This window comes from Apium graveolens, chromosome 2 (assembly GCF_009905375.1).
Source record: "Apium graveolens cultivar Ventura chromosome 2, ASM990537v1, whole genome shotgun sequence".
Lineage (NCBI taxonomy): Eukaryota > Viridiplantae > Streptophyta > Magnoliopsida > Apiales > Apiaceae > Apium > Apium graveolens.
This window is the reverse complement of record NC_133648.1, coordinates 131,196,861-131,216,979: the sequence shown is the minus strand read 5'-3', so window position 1 is coordinate 131,216,979 and position 20,119 is coordinate 131,196,861. Positions and strand designations below refer to the sequence as shown.

Here is a 20,119-nt window from a genome sequence, read left to right as displayed (position 1 = left end):
TACGGCTTAAAGATCAATAACTGGAATAAGGGTTTAGGGATCAGTGCTTCAGAGCACTTGCAATATAAAATAGAACCATTCAATTACTCACAATATATCAAGGAGGTTCGGAAATACTTGCCTTATCTTGATTCGCTAACTCTTCACTTGCTTTCGTCTATCGACTTTTAATTACCGACTACTTGCTTTTCTTTCCTATGCCTCGCCTCTTGTGTTCAGACATCACAAGTATCTATCAATACTCACCTTACTTGATTATATTCGTTATAAGCTTCTATCTACCCTTCGTTTTACCCAAATCCGACTTACAGATTGAAAGTTACGATTAAAACAGTCAAACAATGCATATATACACATATAATATATCAATCAGAGCACATATGTGGCGCCCTCCAAACCCGGGTCAGAAGTTTGGGGTCCACACACACACACCTTATTAATAACCTACTTATAAGAATGATAAAGTTAATAATAATATGCAGTGACCCTACTTACCAACTACCACGGACCGCAACAGGTTAAAGTATGCACACAAGCCAAACACACACTTATATTACAAACCGTTCAAATCCCAACTATTTCAACTCAACACTGAGTATTAAACATTATTACAAACTTTTACAAACTCGAATTATCCCAAAAAAAGCCTACTAACTTAGCTCGATCAACCTGAACCCCTAGCTCTCGCGCTGGATTGGGGATCCTCGTTACCAACCTGTTCCTTCTTAACTGGAAAAGAACATAAACAACATCACACAAATGACCTAACTGGCTCAGCAAGTCACAATGACAAAACAGAGAATAATGATCATCAGGTGAAAATGGTTACGATATCAAGTGAACAATGAATTATGATTTAGAATTGGATATTATACTTTCATTTTAAAAACCAAGGTTAGGCTGTTGATCAGTCACGCACTAACCCCGAGCAAAGCACACAGCACTGCTCTAACTACTGGATCCAAGGCACACATTGGCCTAACTTGACCATTATATGGTCTGACCACGAATCTGGTCCATAATTTTATAAAAACAATACAATTCTAACATAATAACAGATTAAGCAGTAATAAACAATAAACAACATCATTAACAACATTGGACGTTCAATAATGAAAATGGTTTCAATCTGCATAGGGATCAATATGGCAGTTTCAAAGTATGGATGCTAGGTAATGAAAGAATTGGATAGCAAAAAGATCAATGTTTCAGGGTTTCAAGGATTTGGTCTTTCAAAGCAGAAGATACAATGGTTTGAGTGTGTAAGCAATCTGGTTCAGTGTTTGATATTTAGTTTGTATGTATTTGTGGAGCAGTATCGTATCTGGGTGCACAACAATCACTGGTTTAGAAAGAATAAGGTTTATGGCTCAAGATCAATAACTGGAACCAGAGTTTAGGGTTTAGCGCTTCAAAGCACTTGCAATATAAAACAGGACTATCAATCACTACAATATCTTGAGAAAGTTCAGAACACTTTCCTGGTACTAGCTTACTATACTGCACTCCCTTTCAATCACCACTGTCTTACTCCTCGACTACATGTTTCCCTTTCCTACGCCTTGCCTCTTCTGCTCACATATCATAAGCATCTATCAATATTCAACTCGCACAATTCTATTCGACACATACTTCTATCTACCCTTCGTTTCACCCAAATCCGATTAACGGATTGAAAGTTACGCAATAAACAAGTATACATCGAATATATAGACCGACAGTTAACCAACAAGTCACATATAACACATAACACGTCAAATAATCAATGGTATATCATTTATAAAGAAGTCTCGGGTCATAAATAGGCTTTCGGATATTTAAAATGATTTTTAAAACATTTTTCGGAATTAAAACAGATCGTTGAATCAATTTCGAAGTAGTAAACAGGGTTCGGTTGGCCAATTCTGGCTTCAAAACAATTTCATAATAGTTATCGAGCCTTGAAAATGATTTAAAATAATATTTTAAAGCTCGAAACTATTTTTCGGAATTTTTAAATCATTTTTAAATAATTAAATCTAATCAATTAATTAATTAAAATCAATTAATAATTAATTAAATCAATTAATTATATTAATTTTCAAATTAATTGACTAATTAATCAATTAAAAATTAACTGAAATTAATTAACTAATTAATTCAAATTTATTTTTGAATTAAATATAATTTTTGGAATTAAAATAGTAATTTTTGGAATTTTCAGAAATTAAAATCGAATTTTTATAATAAAAATAAATAGGGAATTTGATTTTTGAATATTTTTAAAACAGGAGTCCAAAATTTGCAAATTCTGGAAACTTCAGGGACCTAACTGTTTCTTCCCCAAAAGATAAGGTACTAAACTGTAATTTTACAGGGAGGTCGCCGGAAAAGTTCTATCTCGCCGGAGAAGACGATCCCGGCGTCCTCACCCTACCAACACCTCCAGATATGATCTACACATCACCGGGAACTTGTTCATGCAATCAAAACACATCAATCATCCCTGTCCTGGCCGGAAATTGGCCAAGAACATCACCGGTTTCCGGCGAATATCGTAAATCTTCAAAACACAACTCCCTTCGATTCACTAATCCTCTGTTAACGAGCTATATACCAATCGATTGCAAATTTCATAAGGAACATGATCCACTCTAAATCAACATCTAATAACCCCTAAATCAAAAAGGCCCAAATTTCAATTGAAAACATTCATACGGGTTATAAACCTTAATTTTAAAATTCGAGAATTAAACCCACTTTTGAGCATGTTATTGAACTCCAAATCAGACGTATGACATATGAAAATCATCAGGAAAACAAGCTCTACAACATGCAAGCATCAAATCATACAAACAATCATCCGAACAAAAATTCATATTTTTAATAAAATTAATTCGAAAATAAATAATTTTTCAGAAAATAAACCTTGATTTCTGCAGTGATTTGGAACACAGAATTTGATAGAACACCTCAAGACCTTCGTTTTGAGTACTCGAGCTTTTCAAACGGACTCCGGTAACACCTCCGATTATTGGTTTGATTCTCAGAAAGGTTTATGAATTTAGGGTTTTTCTTTGGAAAATTATATATTAGCTGACTGCAAATGATTTTGATACGAAATAAAATACGGTAAAAGGCTATTTATAATTACGGAAAATTAGTATCCCATTGGTTCATTCCGGATATAAAACGGTACATTTATTTATGAAAACTGATCCAAACGGTATCGGTTTTCGGGACAATTATCCAAATCAGTACAATTTGTACTGCGGTCTTGGTCTCAGCGCCTGGTTACACGTACTACGTGGTGATAATTGGGATATTTTAATAAAAAGCTCCCGTTTATCGAAAATACGAGTTTTATTGATTTACCGAAAAGAATATTGTATCGAAAATATTGTGCCGGGACCCGCGCAGGACAAACCGTACCCCGGATCGAAAAAGTCGAAACATGGAATATGCTCGGAATATTATAATTAGGTTAGGAAGGAGTTCTCGGAAGAGTTTCGGGTTCCAAAAATGTAACAACGGATGACGTCGGTTGGTTCCCGTTTTTATAAAATAAATTTTAAATACCCAGAAAAAAGATTTTATAAAGTTCATATGATCCTTATAAATTCATAAATCAACATAAAAATAATTAGGAAGATATGACAATTATCTATATTTTATTTTGGACATATAAAAATTAAAATACTCAATTAATAATATTTTTAAACATCCAAACACATTTAACACTTAACAAATAATTCACAGAATAGAAACTGAACACATATATTAATTATTTATTAGCAAAAATAATTACACGACATATCCCGGATATTACAACATATAACACATAACACGTAAGATATTTGATGAAAATACTTTTGTAAAGAAGATTCGATGTTAAAATGATTTTTCAAGTATTTAATACGAATTTTTAAACATTTTTCGGAATTAAAATGGGTCGTTGAATCATTTTAAAATAATTAACTGGGTTCGATTGCCTAAATCTATCTTTAAATAATTTTATATTAATTATCGAGCCTTGAAAATAATTTAAAATAATATTTTAAAACTAGAAACTATTTTTCAGAATTTTTAAATCAAAATAAATAATTAAATCTAATTAAATAATTAATTATAATTAATTAATTAATAATTAATTAAATCAATTAATCAATTAATATTTGAATTAATTGAATAGTTAAATAATTAATTATCAACTAAAATTAATTTACTAATTAATACAGATTTATTTTTGAATTTAAAATAATTTTTGGAATTGAAATAATAATCTTTAGAATTTTTAATAATTAAAAACAATTTTCTGAAATTAATATAAAAAGAAATCTAATTTTTATAAAATTTTGAAAAAGAAATCTTGTTTTTGTAATATTTTAAAATGGCAATCCAAGTTTTGTAAACTTAGCAAAAACACGGGAACCTTTCTGCAATTTGTCCCCGTCCCTGGTCGCCGGCGATCGCCATTAACGGCGATCCCGAACTTTTCCGGTGACACAAAATCAGCCCAGAATCACACGAAAATTTCAGGGAATGATCTTTCAATTCCCAGAAACTCAAATATGCAATCAAATCATGCAACAAAGCAATGAAATGGCCGGAATCGTGGCCTGAAAATCCTGTCGCCGCCATAGTCGGTTTTTCTATGAAGCCCTTCCAGAAATCGTCTGTTAATATCATTTATACCATTTGATTGCTTGTTCTACGATCTACCCATTCATGTAATCAGTTTCAACAGATAACCCTTAACAAAGAAACGCCCAAATTCAATTGAAAATATTCATAGTTCATATAAACCCTAATTCACAATTTCGAAAATCAAACCCAATTTTGAACACGTTATTGAACTTCTAATCAGTCATATAATATATCAAAATGATCAGGAAGAAATTTTCTACAACATGCAAGCATCAAATCACACAAACAACATCAGGAACAAAAAAATCATATTTTAATACAAAATAATTTGAAATTAAATAAAAATATAGAAATAATAACCTTTGATTCTGCAGGTGTACGGATTACAGATTCTGAAAGTACTCTTCAAGATCTTTGATTTGGTTACTTGAACTCCAAAATGTAATATCGCTAACGCCTTCAAATCTAGGTTTAATTCTACGAACTATTATGAATATACTGTATTTTCTCTGGAAATTAGACAATTTACTGACTGCAAATGATTATCTATACAAAATAAAATACGTTAAAGGCTATTTATATTTATGGAATATTGGTACCCCGTTGGATCATACCGGATATAAAATATTATGTTTATTTGATAAAACAGATCCAAATCGGTACCGGTTTTAGGATAATTATCCAAATCTATACATTTTGTAAATACAGACTTGGTCTCAGCGCCTTGGTTACATGTATTACGAGAAGATAATATAATAGTTTCATCAAAAGATCCCGTTTCTCGAAAGTACGGGTTTTATCGATTTACCGAAACGAATATTGTATCGGAAATTTCGCGCCAGGACCAGCGCGGGGAAAACCATACTCCGGATCGAAAAAGTTAAAATATGAAAAATGCTCGGAATTTTGCATCTGGGTTAGAAAGGAGTTTTCCCGAGACTTCCGGGTTGCAAAAACGTAAAAATAGTTGGAGTCGGTTGATTCCCGATTATACAAAATAGTTTATAAATACTCGGAAAAATAATTTATTAAATCCATAAATCTTTTATAAAATCATATAACAACATAAAAATTAATAGAAAAATATGACAATTATCTACACTTTATTTTGGACATATAAAAATTAAAATACTCAGATTTTATCATATTTAAATATCCATATACATATACCACTTAATAAATAATTCACAGAATAATCAAGGAATAAATACATAATATTTATTTATTTACAAAAAAAATTACACGATATATCCCGAATATTACATCCTTCCCCCTTAAAAGGATTACGTCCTCAAAATATCCTAAGAAAATATATGAGGGTACTTTTTTCGCATATCACTTTCTAGCTCCCAGGTTGATTCTTCAACGTTTGGGTTTCTCCATAATACTCTTACCAACCTTACAACTTTATTTCCTAACACTTTCTCTCTTTCTTCTAGAATCTCTATTGGACTCTCTACATACGACAAATCTGCCTTAAGTTCTATTAGCTCATACTCAATTACATGTCTGGAGTCTGGATTATACTTCTTAAGCATCGATACATGAAAGACATTATGAATATACTCCATATGCGGGGGTAATGCCAGTTCGTAGGCTACCTTGCCGGCACGCTTCAAAACCTCAAAAGGTCCGACGTATCTAGGACTCAACTTTCCTTTATTTCCAAATCTCGTTAATCCTTTCCACATTGACACTTTTAACAATACCAAATCTCCATCTTCAAATTCCATATCTTTCCTTGATTGATCTGCATATTTTCTCTGACGGTCTTGGGCTGCAATTAACCTTTTCTTAATAACTTCAACAACTTCTTTCGTTTATTGCATTAATTCGGGTCCAACTATCTTACATTCTCCTACTTCATCCCAATATACCGGTGATCGACATTTACATCCATAAAGAGCTTCATAGGGTGGCATCCCAATGCTGGCATGGTAACTGTTATTGTAAGCAAATTCTACTAAGGGTAAATGCTCGTCCCAACTTCCTTTGAAATCAATAGCACAAACGCGTAACATATCCTCAATTGTCTGAATCGTTCTTTCGCTTTGGCCGTCTATTTGTGGATGATAAGTTGTACTTATATTCAATCTGGTTCCCAAACATTCCTGAAAACTTCTCCAAAATCTCGAATTAAATCATGGATCTCGATCGGATACGATAGACACAGGAACTCCATGACGAACTACTATCTCCTTCAGATACATATGAACTAACTTGTCGAGTGAAAATCTTTCATTTATAGGCGAAAAATGAGCTGATTTCATAAGTATGTCCACTATAACCCAAATGGCATTGTGGTTCACTTTTGTTCTTGGTAATCCAACTATAAAATCCATGGCAATGTGCTCCCACTTCCATTCTGGAATCTCTAAAGGTTACAATAGTCCACTTGGTCTTTGGTGTTCTGACTTAACACTCTGACATGTATAATATTTGTTGACCCATTATGCAATTTCTCTCTTCATATCTGGCCACCAATAATTTTCTTTTAAATCTCTGTGCATATTGGTACTCCCTGGATGGATTGAATACCTTGAATTGTGAGCTTCCTGTAGAATCTCATTCTTCAACTCTGTCACTGGTGGAATCCAAATTCTGGAAGAAAACTTGAGAATACCTTGGTCATCTTTTTGAGTGCCAGACTCTTCACCTACCAAACGATTGATGTCATGATCCATTACTTCTTCTTGACACTTCTTTATCTTCTTTAACAATTATGGATAAAAAGTCATACTCTACATATTTGTTTCATCAAGCTTGCAAACTCTGATTTCCAATTCTAATTTCTGAAACTTCTTTTATATTTCCTCGCGTACTGTCAGCACATTGAACTTCTCTTTTCAACTTAACGCATCTTCCACAACATTTGCTTTACCTAGGTGATAGTTAATCGTACAGTCATAGTCCATGATCAACTCCAATCATCTTCTCTGTCTCATGTTAAGTTCCTTTTGTGTGAATATGTACTTCAAACCTTTATGATCCGTGTAAATCTCACATCTTTCTCCATATAGATAATGTCTCCAAATCTTCAAAGCGAATACTATGGCTGCTAGCTCCAAGTCATGAGTATGATACTTCTGCTCATGAGGTTTTAGTTGTCTCGATGCATATGCAATAACCTTGTCGTGTTGCATCATAACACAACCTAATCCCTTATGAGAAGCATCACTATAGATTACAAAATTTCTCTGATCATCTGGAAGTGACAAAATAGGTGTCGTGATTAGTCTTTTCTTCAATTCTTGAAAACTTTCTTCACATTTGTCATTCCATATAAACTTTTCATTCTTCCATGGTAAGCTTCATCAAAGGCGTCGCAATCTTCGAGAAATCTTGAACAAATCGTCGATAATATTCTGTTAATCCCAAGAAACTTCTCACTTATGTTGGTGTCTTTGGCCTTTCCCAATTTGTAATAGCTTCAATCTTTGCCGGGTCCACTTTGATTCCTTCACTACTGACTATGTGCCCTAAAAATTGAACTTCCTGTAGCCAAAACTCACACTCTGAGGATTTAGCATACAACTTTTCCTTTCTCAAAATTTCCAAAGATATTCTCAAATGCTCTGCATGGTCTTCTGCTGACTTCGAGTAGATCAAAATATCATCTATAAACATAATAAAAAACTTATCCAAATACTCCTTGAAAATTCTATTCATCAAGTCCATAAACGCTGTTAGGGCATTGGTTAATCCAAAAGACATTACTAAGAATTCATAATATCCGTACTTTATTCAGAAAGCTGTCTTTGGTATACCTTCTGGTTTAAACTTCAATTGGTGATATCCCGATCTCAGATCAATCTTAGAGAAATACTTAGCTCCCTTCAGCTGGTCAAACAAATCATCAATTTGAGGTAATGGATACTTATTCTTGATCGTAAGCTTATTGAGCTCCCGATAGCCGATGCATAATCTTATGCTTCCGTCTTTCTTCTTAACAAATAATACCGGTGCACCCCATGGGGATATATTGTGTCTAATTACTCCTTTATCTAATAATTCTTGCAACTGCTTTGCTAACTCCTTCATTTCAACGGGCGCCATTCTGGCCTTGGATATTGGTTCCGTTCCGGGTGCTAAGTCGATTGCGAACTCAATTTCTCTATTTGGAGGAAGTTCTGGTAATTCATCGGGGAATACGTCTGGAAACTTATTGACTACTGGAATATCTTCAAGTTTTGCTGGCTCCCAATTTCTATCAATCACATAGGCAATGAAATGCTCGCATCCCTGTTGTAGTAACTTCTTAGCTTGAATCATTGTTAAGAACTTCTTTGCTTGCCTCTGACCTTTAAACGTCACTACTTTCTCGACTCTTCAAATTTACCTTCTGATTACGACAGTCTATCTGAGCATCGTACTTAGATAACCAGTCCATTCCTAAAATAACATCAAACTCTCCTAAATTAAATGGTATCAAATCCACACAAAACTTATTACCAGAAATCTCAATCTCACCGTTCACACAAACTTGATTAACAGATATACATTCTTGATTTGCTAATTCCACAATCATTATTTCATTTAACTATTCAACTGGATAATTTAACTTATTATCAAAGTCTTGAGAAATAAAAGATCGAGTTGCTCCTGAATCTACTAACACTTTGGCACATAAAGAATTCACAGTAAGCGTACCTGCCACAACATCAGTATCCTAGATAGCGTCCTTCACAGACATGTCAAAAACTCTGGCCCTTGGAGTCTCATTCACTACTGGTGTGGATCCTATAATTCTCAATGCATTACTAACTGGGGCTGGTTTCTTGCAATCCCTTGCTATGTGTCCTGGTTTTCCGCACTTAAAGCATGTAAATCCAACTACTGGAACCTTAACTGCTGGATTCCGGATACGCTGGTCCTTATTTATTGGCTCCCTGGCTGGCTGATTACGGCACTCCCTTGAATAGTGTCCTTTCTGATTACACTTATAACAAACCACATTCAACTTGTTACAAACTCCTCCATGTTTTTTCCCACGTACCTGGAAATCTATTAAAGTTAGCCTTAGTTGATTTGGCCGGTTCCCAGTGGCTGGACGGTGGCCTTGACCTACATCGCCTGCATCTTGCTTCTTGAAATTAAAAATTCTCCTTGGCTGAAAACTTACCTTTCTTCTGGTTGAAATTTGGAAACTTCCCTGCTTGTGACTGTCCTTCATTTCCTTCAAACTTTCTTTTCTTGCTCTCCTTCTCCTTTTATGACATTTCACTTTCCGTTTCTGCAATCATGGCCTTTTGTACAACTCCTGCATAGGTATCCAACTCAAAGATGGCTACCTTCCATCTGATACATGGCTTAAGACCTTGTTGAAATCTCTTAGCTTTCTTCCTGTCAGTGTCCACATAAGACGGTACAAACCTTGACAATTCTTTAAACTTACTTTCGTAGTCCGCTACTGACATATTTCCTTGATTTAGCTCTACGAACTTCAATTCCATTTGATCTTGAACAAATTGGGGAAAATACTTCTCTAGAAACAATTCCTTGAACCTCTCTCAAGTAATAACATATGTACCTTCCAATGTCTTAACAGTTTCCTACCAGTAGATGGCTTTATTTTTCAAATAATAACTTGTAAACTCAACTTTTTGTTCCTCTTTCACCTTAACCAAAGCAAATGACTTCTCTATCTCCTTTAACCAAACTCTCGCTTCAATCGGATCTAAAGAACCTTTGAATTCCGGTGGATTCACTGCCTGAAAAGTCTTAAAAGTTACCTGAGGATTGGTTTGTCCCTGCTGCTGTTGAGTCAGGTGAACTTTTTATTGAGCCAAGATCTGAAGAATTCGGGCTAGTATTGGGTCTTGGGTCTATGGGACCTGAGTTTGCATTCTGGTTATTGTTGTCTTAGTTGTTGTTGTTATTGTTTTCTTCATTCTGATTGGTAGAACGGGTATTTCTTCTAAGGGCATTTTCTGTAAAGAATCAAACAACTTATTTAGCCTTTAAATCAAATCCTTTTTATGAAAAGTTTTTGTAAAACAACAATATCTTTTTAAACTTTTAAAAATATTTGTAACAATTAAACTAAGTAAATTTCATGCTTCTTTACAGAATGTAAACAGTTAAGGGGATAGGGTACATGGTATTACAAGAGTTTATAACTGGTGCAATACATAAAGTAAGATAAAGCATGTGCAGTAATGTAAATGACAGTGCTGGAAAAGAAAAGGTACTGATATATATATATCAAAGTTTTGGTAGTACAAGCATGAAAACGCTTCAAAAGCAAAAGGTACAACAAACCTACACACGACTCAGCAAGTCTAGTCTATAATTACAGACCAAAAGTCTGTTGATACACATTACACACTAATGTACATATAGAAACTACCTCAACAACTCTGGCTCAAAATCTCTGTCTCTGCATCTCTGTCTCTAGCTCCAGGGGAACTCTGGTCCACCAAGCCTCGCAAGATCCTCCATCACTTCTCTGGCCCATCCCATAAGAGCATAAGGGCCTGCATACTCATATGTAGGTCCATGCAGCCTAGCCTCAAGAACCCTCCAAGTCACATGAATATCCTCCTGAAGCTCCCTCACACTCTTGTCAACATCTATAGTCCTTACTATATGTTGTAGCTCCCGTATCTGTGCCAACAGAGCCTCTCTCTCTAAAAGAAGAGCCTCATACTAAAAATAAGGAACATGGTTTGGAGTAGACTGAAATGGTGAACCAGCAACTGAATGCCCGGTAGAATCAGAATCAGCAGGTGGGGGTCCTCGGATAGGTGGCCTCATACTAGGAGGTGGAATAGCTCACAGTGTTACCGCTGTCACAACAAGAGGTAATATAGCCAACACCGGTGGAAGAGCAGGACGTGGATCAGATGACGGTCCTCCGAATGAAGGCTCAGAATGATCAGCTGGTACTGGAATAAAGGAATCTGCCATCGCTTTTTCTGAAAATCACATCATAAAATAAGAATCTCGAATCACCACACGAATCATACTAACATTTTTACAAACTAAATATTAAACATTTTTACAAACTTCGAAACTTAGACTATCATAAAAGTCTTCAGCTAGCTTATTCCGCTCAACCTGGAGTCCTAGCTCGTGCACTTGGTCGGAGATCCTCGCTACCAATGGTTTCCTTCTTAACTGAAAAAGAACATAAACATAATCGCACAAATGAGTTAACTAGCTCAGCAAGTCACATTTGACAATACTGAGATTAAACAATAATCAAATAAAATGATTTAAGGTATTCAGTTTATGATTAAATAATGATAAGAAGTGGATATTCATTTTTTTAATTTAAAAACCAAGGTTAGGCTGTTGATCAGTCACGCATTAACCTCGAGCAAGACACACTGCTCTGCTCTAATTATTGGATCCAAGGCACACATTGGCCTAACATGACCACCAATCTGGTCTGACCACGAATCTAGTCCACATTTTATTAAACAATCCAATTCTATAAAAATAACTGAATAAACAATGTAAAACAATAAACAGAATCATAAACAACATTGGTTTTCAAACATAAGGTGATTTGCAATCATTACAAGGGAATAACATGGTAAATACAAGGATTGGCTATCAGCCGGTAAAACAATCAGATAACAGAAGAATCAAGGTCTCGAGGTTATAAGAATTAGTCTTTTAATGTATAAGGTGTGAAGATTTGTATGTTAAACAATCCTGGTTCAGTGATCGGTATTTAATTTGTATGTATTTATGGAGTAGTATCGTATATCAGTGGTTTGTGTTCGGGTATTCAACAATCAATGATTTACGAAGAATAAGGCTTACGACTCAAAGATCAATAACTTGAATCAGGGTTTAAGGATTAGTGCTTCAGAGCACTTGCAATATAAGATAGAACCATTCAATTACTCGCAATTTATCAAGGAGGTTCGAAAGTAATTGCCTTATCTTGATTCGCTAACTCTTCACTTGCTTTCATCTATCGCATTCTAATTACCGGCTACTTGCTTTCCTTTCCTATGCCTTGCCTCTTCTGTTCAGACATCACAAGTATCTATCAATACTCATCTTACTTGATTATATTCGTTATAAGCTTCTATCTATCCTTCGTTTTACCCAAATCTCACTTACGGATTAAAAGTTACGATTAAAACAATCAAAAATGCATATATACGCATATAATATATCAATCAGAGCACATATAACACATAACACGTAAGATATTTGATGAAAATACTTTTGCAAAGAAGATTCGATGTTAAAATAATTTTTCAGGTATTTAATGCGAATTTTTAAACATTTTTCAGAATTAAAATGGGTCGCTGAATCATTTTAAAAACAATTAACAGGGTTCGATTGCCCGAATCTGGCTTTAAAATCATTTTATATTAATTATCAAGCTTTGAAAATAATTTAAAATAATATTTTAAAGCTCGAAACTATTTTTCAGAATTTTTAAATCAAAATAAATAAATAAATTAAATTAAATAATCAATTATAATTATTTAACAATTAATTAATCAATTAATATTCGAATTAATTGACCAATTAACTAATTAATTATCAACTAAATTAATAAACTAATTAATTCAGATTAATTTTTGAATTAAAAATAATTTTTGGAATTAAAATAATAATTTTTAAAATTTTTAATAATTAAAAACAATTTTCTGAAATTAATATAAAAAGAAATTTAATTTTTATAAAAATTTAAAACAGAAACTAGTTTTTGTAATATTTTAAAACGGGAATCCAAGTTTTGTAAACTTAGCAAAAACACGGGAACCTTTCTGCAATTTGTCTCCATCCCCGATCGCCGGCGATTGCCATTAACGGCGATCCCGAGCTTTTCCGGTGACACAGAATTAGCCCAGAATCACACGAAAATTTCAGGGAATGATCTTTCAATTCCCAGAAACTCAAATATGCAATCAAATCATGCAACAAAGCAATGAAATGACCGGAATCGTGGACTGAAAATCCCGCCGCCGCCATAGTCGGTTTTCCGATGAAGCCCTTCCAGAAATCGTCTGTTAATTTCGTTTATACCATTCGATTGCTTGTTCTACGGTCTACCCATTCATGTAATCAATATTAACAGATAACCCTTAACAAAGAAACACCCATATTCAATTAAAAATATTCATAGTTTATATAAACCTTAATTCACAATTTCGAAAATCAAACCCAATTTTGAACACGTTATTGAACTCCAAATCAGTCATATAATATATCAAAATGACCAGGAAGAAATTATCTACAAAATAGTTTATAAATACTCGGAATATTAATTTATTAAATCCATAATTTTTTTATAAAATCATATAACAACATAAAAATTAATAGAAAAATATGACAATTATCTACACTTTATTTTGGACATATAAAAATTAAAATACTCAGATTTTGTCATATTTAAATATCCATACACATATACCATTTAACAAATAATTCACAGAATAATCACGAAATAAATACAGAATATTTATTTCACTACGCCATAGATTGGATTCTGCAACCCTTCACGGTGGGGATGCAAAGAAAAGTGTAATAGTAGCCTTCAAAACTATTGTCTACCGCAACCCCTCTTTTTTGATGTTGCCGTAGAGTCAAAATGTGTTACCAAAATGATATATATATAATTAAAATGATTTTTTTGAATTTAACTAATTAGTAATTTTTTACATAGAAATGAAATAATAATTGAAATATATATTTTATTTATTTTTAGAAGTTAATAATATTAGTGTAGTGATTTAAAATATTATAATGATAAATTGAACGCTTTATAAAACTTAACAAATGATTAATGGATTTATTTACAATATTCACTACGCCATAAACGACCTTATACCACATTATTAAGTGATGTTGCCGTAGAAAATTATGCTGACGTGTCACTGGGTCTCTACAAGTGGGTCACATACGACTGATGTGGCAGCTGTGAGAGAAACAATTAATTTTTTAGCTAATAAAAAATTATAAAAACTTATGAAAATAAAAAAATAAATTAAATATATTTAATAAAAATCAAACAAGTGTTATAAAATTAATTAATATATTTTAATAATGTAAATAATTGTAGAGGAATTTGATGAGCGGGAAATATACCGCCTACTAACTTTGGGGAAAATATTAAGGCCCCTCCTCTCAAAACCCACCTACCAGCTCCCCCGACTCTCATTCACAATCCTGAAAACAGATATTACAATTCTATCTCTATCTCTATCTATTTACTCGAAACTATAGAACACACACTTTCTCTCTTCACAATAATCAGTTTTATTTCTACAGACTCTAGTGAATCAGATTTGATTTTCCCATGATTTGATTGTTATTTAAATTGGATTCAGTCAGCAGTCCAACAATATCAGAGATTAACTCAATTACTCTGCTCAGATGCTCTCCCAACTTCGCACTTCGAGGCGCTCTATCTCTCTCCCCCTCTGAGTCACCACTGTATCAGAGATTAGGATTTAGGTGATGTTATATCGGAGAACTCGGTTTCGGTGTTTTCTTAATTCTGTTACTATTTCTGTTACTTTAAATGTTTTGTTGTATTTCGTTTTCTCGGGACACTGGTTTGTGTAATTTGGGGCTAACGAGATATTGGGGGCGGGGATGGAGTGTGTTAAGTTAGGTGATGTTAAGTTAGAGAACTCGGTTTTTTAGGGTTTGTGTTGCATTGTTACTGTCTATGCTCCTTTAATGTTTTATTGTCTTTCAGGTTTTTTAGGACACTGGTTTTTATAATTTGGGGCTAAAGAAATATGACTGACTTATTGTTTCGCGCCTTGCTTGGTAGTTTAGGTGAAGCTTTATATGTCCTTTACGTATTTTTTGTTTATAACACCTCGAGATATTACATTTTATTGTTTGGGTATGTAATATGATTAATTTGTGTACACTTGTTTTAGTTTTTGCGGAATGTTTTATTAATTTGTTTATGAATGTTGACTCAGACACCTTTGTTCTTTTCCAATCTGTTCTGTTTTTCTATGCCAAAGTTTTGTCAGAGGTAATGCTGGATTTATTTTTGTCAGTACTACTCTATGTCTGTTATTAGTAATTCAATATTTTTATTGAGTATCTCATAGATACAGTAGGTCTTCTCATGCTCAAAAATAATAAAATGTAGGCTGTCAATTGAAGTTATAAAGTCATCTTTTCTAGTTGTTAAGGTTTAAATTCATTTTGCAGGGTAGTAGACTGGGCATAACAACTGTTATATCAACAGACTCAATTCGACATATGATGAGGTGTTTTGTTGATGAGAAGCAAAATCCTTTAATTTGGGCTTCCACCTACCATGCTGGGGAATATTTTGATCGCGTGGCTGTCGGAGAAGCTAATTTTGTATATAACAGATATACTAATACATCAGTTTATGCTTACGTTTCTTATTAAACAGTCACGGTCACCAGTGATATTTTGTAGAGTTTTGCCACAAGGTTATTGGAGGAATGCTAATATTGTATCGATTTTGCAGATAGGAAAGCTGATATCAAGCAAAACTGTGAGAAAAGAACTTAGAAAACATCAACGTGTAGCTGCAGAAAGAATGTGTGACATCTGTCAGCACAATGTGCTCCCTGGTAAAGATGTGGCAACTCTTATGAACATGAAGACCGGTAGACTCGTCTGCAGTAGCAGGAATGTGAATGGGGTAAATTTCTGCCATGATATTTTTTAGCAGTATGACCATCTTTTTTCGTCTTGTTTATTCTTTTCTGTTTTGTAATATGCTTCCACCTGCAGGCTTTTCATGTATTTCATACATCCTGCCTTGTGCACTGGATGCTTCTTACTGAGTTAGAAATTCATAATAATCAGAATGCTGCTGGTTCTGAAGTGAAACAGAGAGGTCGGAAAAAGGTACCAAAGGAAAGATAAAATCACACACAGGCGAGTACCAAAGGAAACTTCAGAAATCTTCTTGTAAGTTGTAAACCAGTTGAGCTAATTACTTAGACCACTGCTATTATATGACAACTCCTTTCCTAGAGCAAGCACAATGCTAATGCTAATATGGATTTCAGTATTTATATATTTTGGCTACGAACGTGATTTTGCTGCTACACTCGAACTTGTAGTCCAGTGGTTATGCTAAAATGGCTACACTTATTGAGTTTATTTGTTAAAATTCATTTAACAAACATATCGTCCCTTTTACTTATTTGAAACTAATGTGGCAAGGATGGCTATAGCAATCTTTGGTTCTATATTTAGAACTAATTACTAATTATCCATTTAAGCAACATATACTAGTTTACGACTGAACTCTTTCTAACAGATATCTGATCACTATTTACAAGGTTTGCACCCCTGTAAAGGAAGGATGCGTGTATATATAATTATTTTAAATTTCAAGGTTCGCACCCCTGTTAAGGAAAATTGCGTGTATATATAAATTATATTAATTTAAATATCCGTGATTGACATTTACCAAAAAAATTAAGTCAAAGTACTGGTAGTAAAGCATTTGTTTTGGCAGGTTGGTGATCCTTTGGACTTTAGACTAGCAAATACTGCTACACACAGTGTTCAGTCTACTTCCTTGACAGATCAACAGCCTGAGCAATTTGTGATCAGGTATAGCACCTTGTTCTGTCACTATTAAGTCTCAAGTAATATATGAAAATTATAGCATCTAGTTCTGTCACTATTAAGTCTCAAGTAATATAAGAAAATTAGTGATCACGTAGATCAGATCATTATACAAGGAAGAACATGATACAAAAGTATAAGTACCACTTTAGTCATATACTCAATCCACTTATCATTTGTAGATAGAGTGTTAATATATAGTTTTACGACAGAATTATGACTAATTTGCAAGTGCTCAGTTATTTGGCTAGTATAAATTTTGGATACGTAGAATATATTGTGCTTAAGTTGGCATTTTATCAGATTCCGTCTTCCAAAGTTTTGCCTTCTGAATCACGAGGGGGGGATATTGTAATATAAGTAACAACAATACTATCAACGATAATAAGATCATTATAAGAATTTTGTGTTTTATAATAAATAGCTTTCCATATGGATATATGATAGAACATACTTTTGTTGCAGTGAAGCAAAAGGTAGTTTTGCATTGGCTAATTCACCTCCAGGAGATTCTGTTGAAAGTAGTGGTAGACCAGGAGTTCCTCTCGCATATGAACCTAATAGTGCTGATAATCTTATGTTTTTTGATGGGGAAAATAGTATTCCCACAGGTGATAGGAGTTTGTTTCGATCCAATAAGGAAACTTAATACTAGAGAAACCACTTTCCAACATGGTTTTTTAGGCAGCATTATGTTTGTTCTGAGGAAGCAAGGAGACAGTTTACTATGGTGTGAATCTTGAACCTTGTAACAATATATATTTATCTTGTTGCAGCGATGGAGGCTATTTTAATGCAATTATGAGCTTCCCGCCCAACTACCCAAATAGTCCTCCATCAGTGAGGTTTACATCTGAGATGTGGCATCCCAACGGTATCTCTGCAGTCTAGTAGTATTTATATATAGAGGTTTATATATAAGTTTATAAAGTCCGGATAGAATCTGAAACTAATCCCATCATTGCAGTTTATTCTAATGGAAAGGTTTGTATCTCAATTTTACATCCTCCTGGTGAGGATCCAAATGGTTATGAACTTGCAAGTGAGCACTGGACACCTGTCCATACGGTACGATCTTAGCTTTCTTTTCTGTAACTTTTAGCCTCCACCTAACTTTTGCACTCATCGTTTATGATATATATTGTAACAGTAACTGAACAACTGATTGGGTTTCATTCATTTCAATCTATTTGGATTAACTTCTTATAGTTTAATCTGGCTGGATTTGTGGAAATCCGACAAACCTCTGGACTTGTGTGTGTTTCACTATTTGTGTTTCTTAAATGATATTACATCAGAATATATAATTATTACATCAAAATATATTAATACTAGAGAAACACTATATGGTAGTATATCTTTTTATTGATATGGGCCCTTAATTTAAATTAGTGGCCTAACTAATATCTTTGGTTGTAGGTTGTAGGTGAAGAGGAAAAAGTTGCTCGAACAATAAATTGATATGGATGATGTAGATAAAACTATGGATTAAATAAGCGAGCAAACAGAAAACATGAAACATATTCAAGAAGCACTAGCCACTCCCATGGGTGCAACAACTGATTTTGATGAGGTATGTTGTTCACCTATATCACTAATTTTATTTTTTGATTCTTGCAGTCCCAGTTAGAATACATTCTTTTCTGCTTATCAATGTTCCTTTGATTCAGAAAGTATTCTTTTTTCTGAATGTCTTCTTTATGTTGCAGGATGAACTAGAAGCAAAACTTGAAGAATTAGAAAGCGCTGAGTTGAAGGAAGAAATTCTTCAGCCTGTAGGTAAACCACCTCCTATTACTGGAGGTGGTTTTACCTAGTCAGAAGTGTTCTAGCAGCATTCTTGTTCTACTTTGTTTTTCTCAGTACTACTATGTTTAGATTTTGAATTGTAACTTTAACTTGTTCAAACTTCCGCTTTTGTTTTAAGGTTGGTAGACAATTAGTGGTATAAGGATGGTAGTATGGTGATGGTGAAGGTAGTGGTAGTATGGGGAAACTGATGTTGTGGTTGGTGTACTGATGTTTATGATTTGTGGATTGTGCTGGTTTTAAGACAATAGTCTTATTTATGGGCATGTTAATTTACAAACAGTTCCTAGATTTTTTTTTTGTAAAAGCGTTGCAATAGGTCTTTATAGTTTTGCTAATAATCACTAAAATTGTTGCTAAAAATACTAAAAAGCATTGCAAAAAACACTAAAAAGCGTTGCAAAAAGGTTGCATCGATACCCTACATGTAGGCCCCATTGTGGGGCACACAAATATTGTACTGATAGCTCAAACCCTACTGTAACACTTTTCAAGACCTATTGCAACCCCATTGGTGTTGCAATAGCACGTTTCTGTAACGGATAACCAAGGGTTGCAATAGGGTGTCGCCGGGGTTGCAAAAAACTCTATTGCAACGCCTAAAATTGCAACCCCGAAAAAGAGTCGCCATAGCCTTTTTTTGGCCTTTAGCAACGCTTTTTTGGCCTTTAGTTACGGTTTCTTGGGGTTGCAGAATCCAATCTATGGCGTAGTGTTTATTGACAAAAATAATTACACGATATATCCCAGATATTACAAACTCTTTGTTATTTCTTTGACTAGTACCACTATCATGTCCTGATGCTCCCCCTGAATCAGTGTTCTCATTGTTATCTGTATTTGGCTCATCAGAATTTAAGGAATGAGAATCTAATGACTTATTTACTGATGTTTCTTGAGTTGAACTAGTAGTAGTCTTTGGATTTAAATCATGTTGCTCCCCCTCAACATATGTCTCAATATTTGAAGAATTTCCACTCTCATGTGGATTATCAGAGCTTGGAGTGATATCAGGATTTACTGTATCAGGATTTGTTAGTAAATCAGGATTTAACAGTTCAGCATATGGTACTTCATTTTCAAATCTCAACTTTTCATGATAATCTACATCCTCTAGACCTGTAATCTT

The 20,119-nt window shown here is 33.9% G+C and overlaps 1 protein-coding gene across 4 annotated transcripts; it reads left to right on the top strand.

Annotated features, from left to right (window-relative positions):
• Window positions 1–14,699: 14,699 nt before the first annotated feature.
• On the top strand, window positions 14,700–19,281 carry LOC141707853 (uncharacterized). 4 transcript variants are annotated; one of them, XM_074511261.1, is made up of 9 exons: window positions 14,700–15,384; window positions 15,775–15,930; window positions 16,064–16,240; window positions 16,333–16,512; window positions 17,069–17,166; window positions 17,958–18,055; window positions 18,149–18,249; window positions 18,608–18,754; window positions 18,891–19,281. In XM_074511261.1, the coding sequence occupies exons 2-4, from the start codon at window positions 15,826–15,828 to the stop codon at window positions 16,465–16,467; spliced, it is 417 nt and encodes a 138-aa protein (XP_074367362.1). In that variant the 5' UTR covers window positions 14,700–15,384; window positions 15,775–15,825; the 3' UTR covers window positions 16,468–16,512; window positions 17,069–17,166; window positions 17,958–18,055; window positions 18,149–18,249; window positions 18,608–18,754; window positions 18,891–19,281. The 4 variants fall into 4 exon arrangements, 2 of the variants coding, with proteins under 2 accessions (XP_074367362.1, XP_074367361.1); XM_074511260.1 differs by having other exon boundaries at window positions 14,701–15,054; XR_012569176.1 differs by adding an exon at window positions 17,647–17,792 and having other exon boundaries at window positions 14,702–15,930.
• Window positions 19,282–20,119: the final 838 nt, after the last annotated feature.

What these genes read in the sequence shown, in the direction of transcription:
- LOC141707853 (XM_074511261.1), top strand. Translation starts at nt 15,826, where the DNA reads ATGATGAGGTGTTTTGTTGATGAGAAGCAAAATCCTTTAATTTGGGCT. An exon ending in CTGTCGGAGAAGCTAATTTT is followed by an intron (nt 15,931 to 16,063) that starts GTATATAACAGA and finishes TCGATTTTGCAG; the next exon opens with ATAGGAAAGCTGATATCAAG. An exon ending in GTAGCAGGAATGTGAATGGG is followed by an intron (nt 16,241 to 16,332) that starts GTAAATTTCTGC and finishes TTCCACCTGCAG; the next exon opens with GCTTTTCATGTATTTCATAC.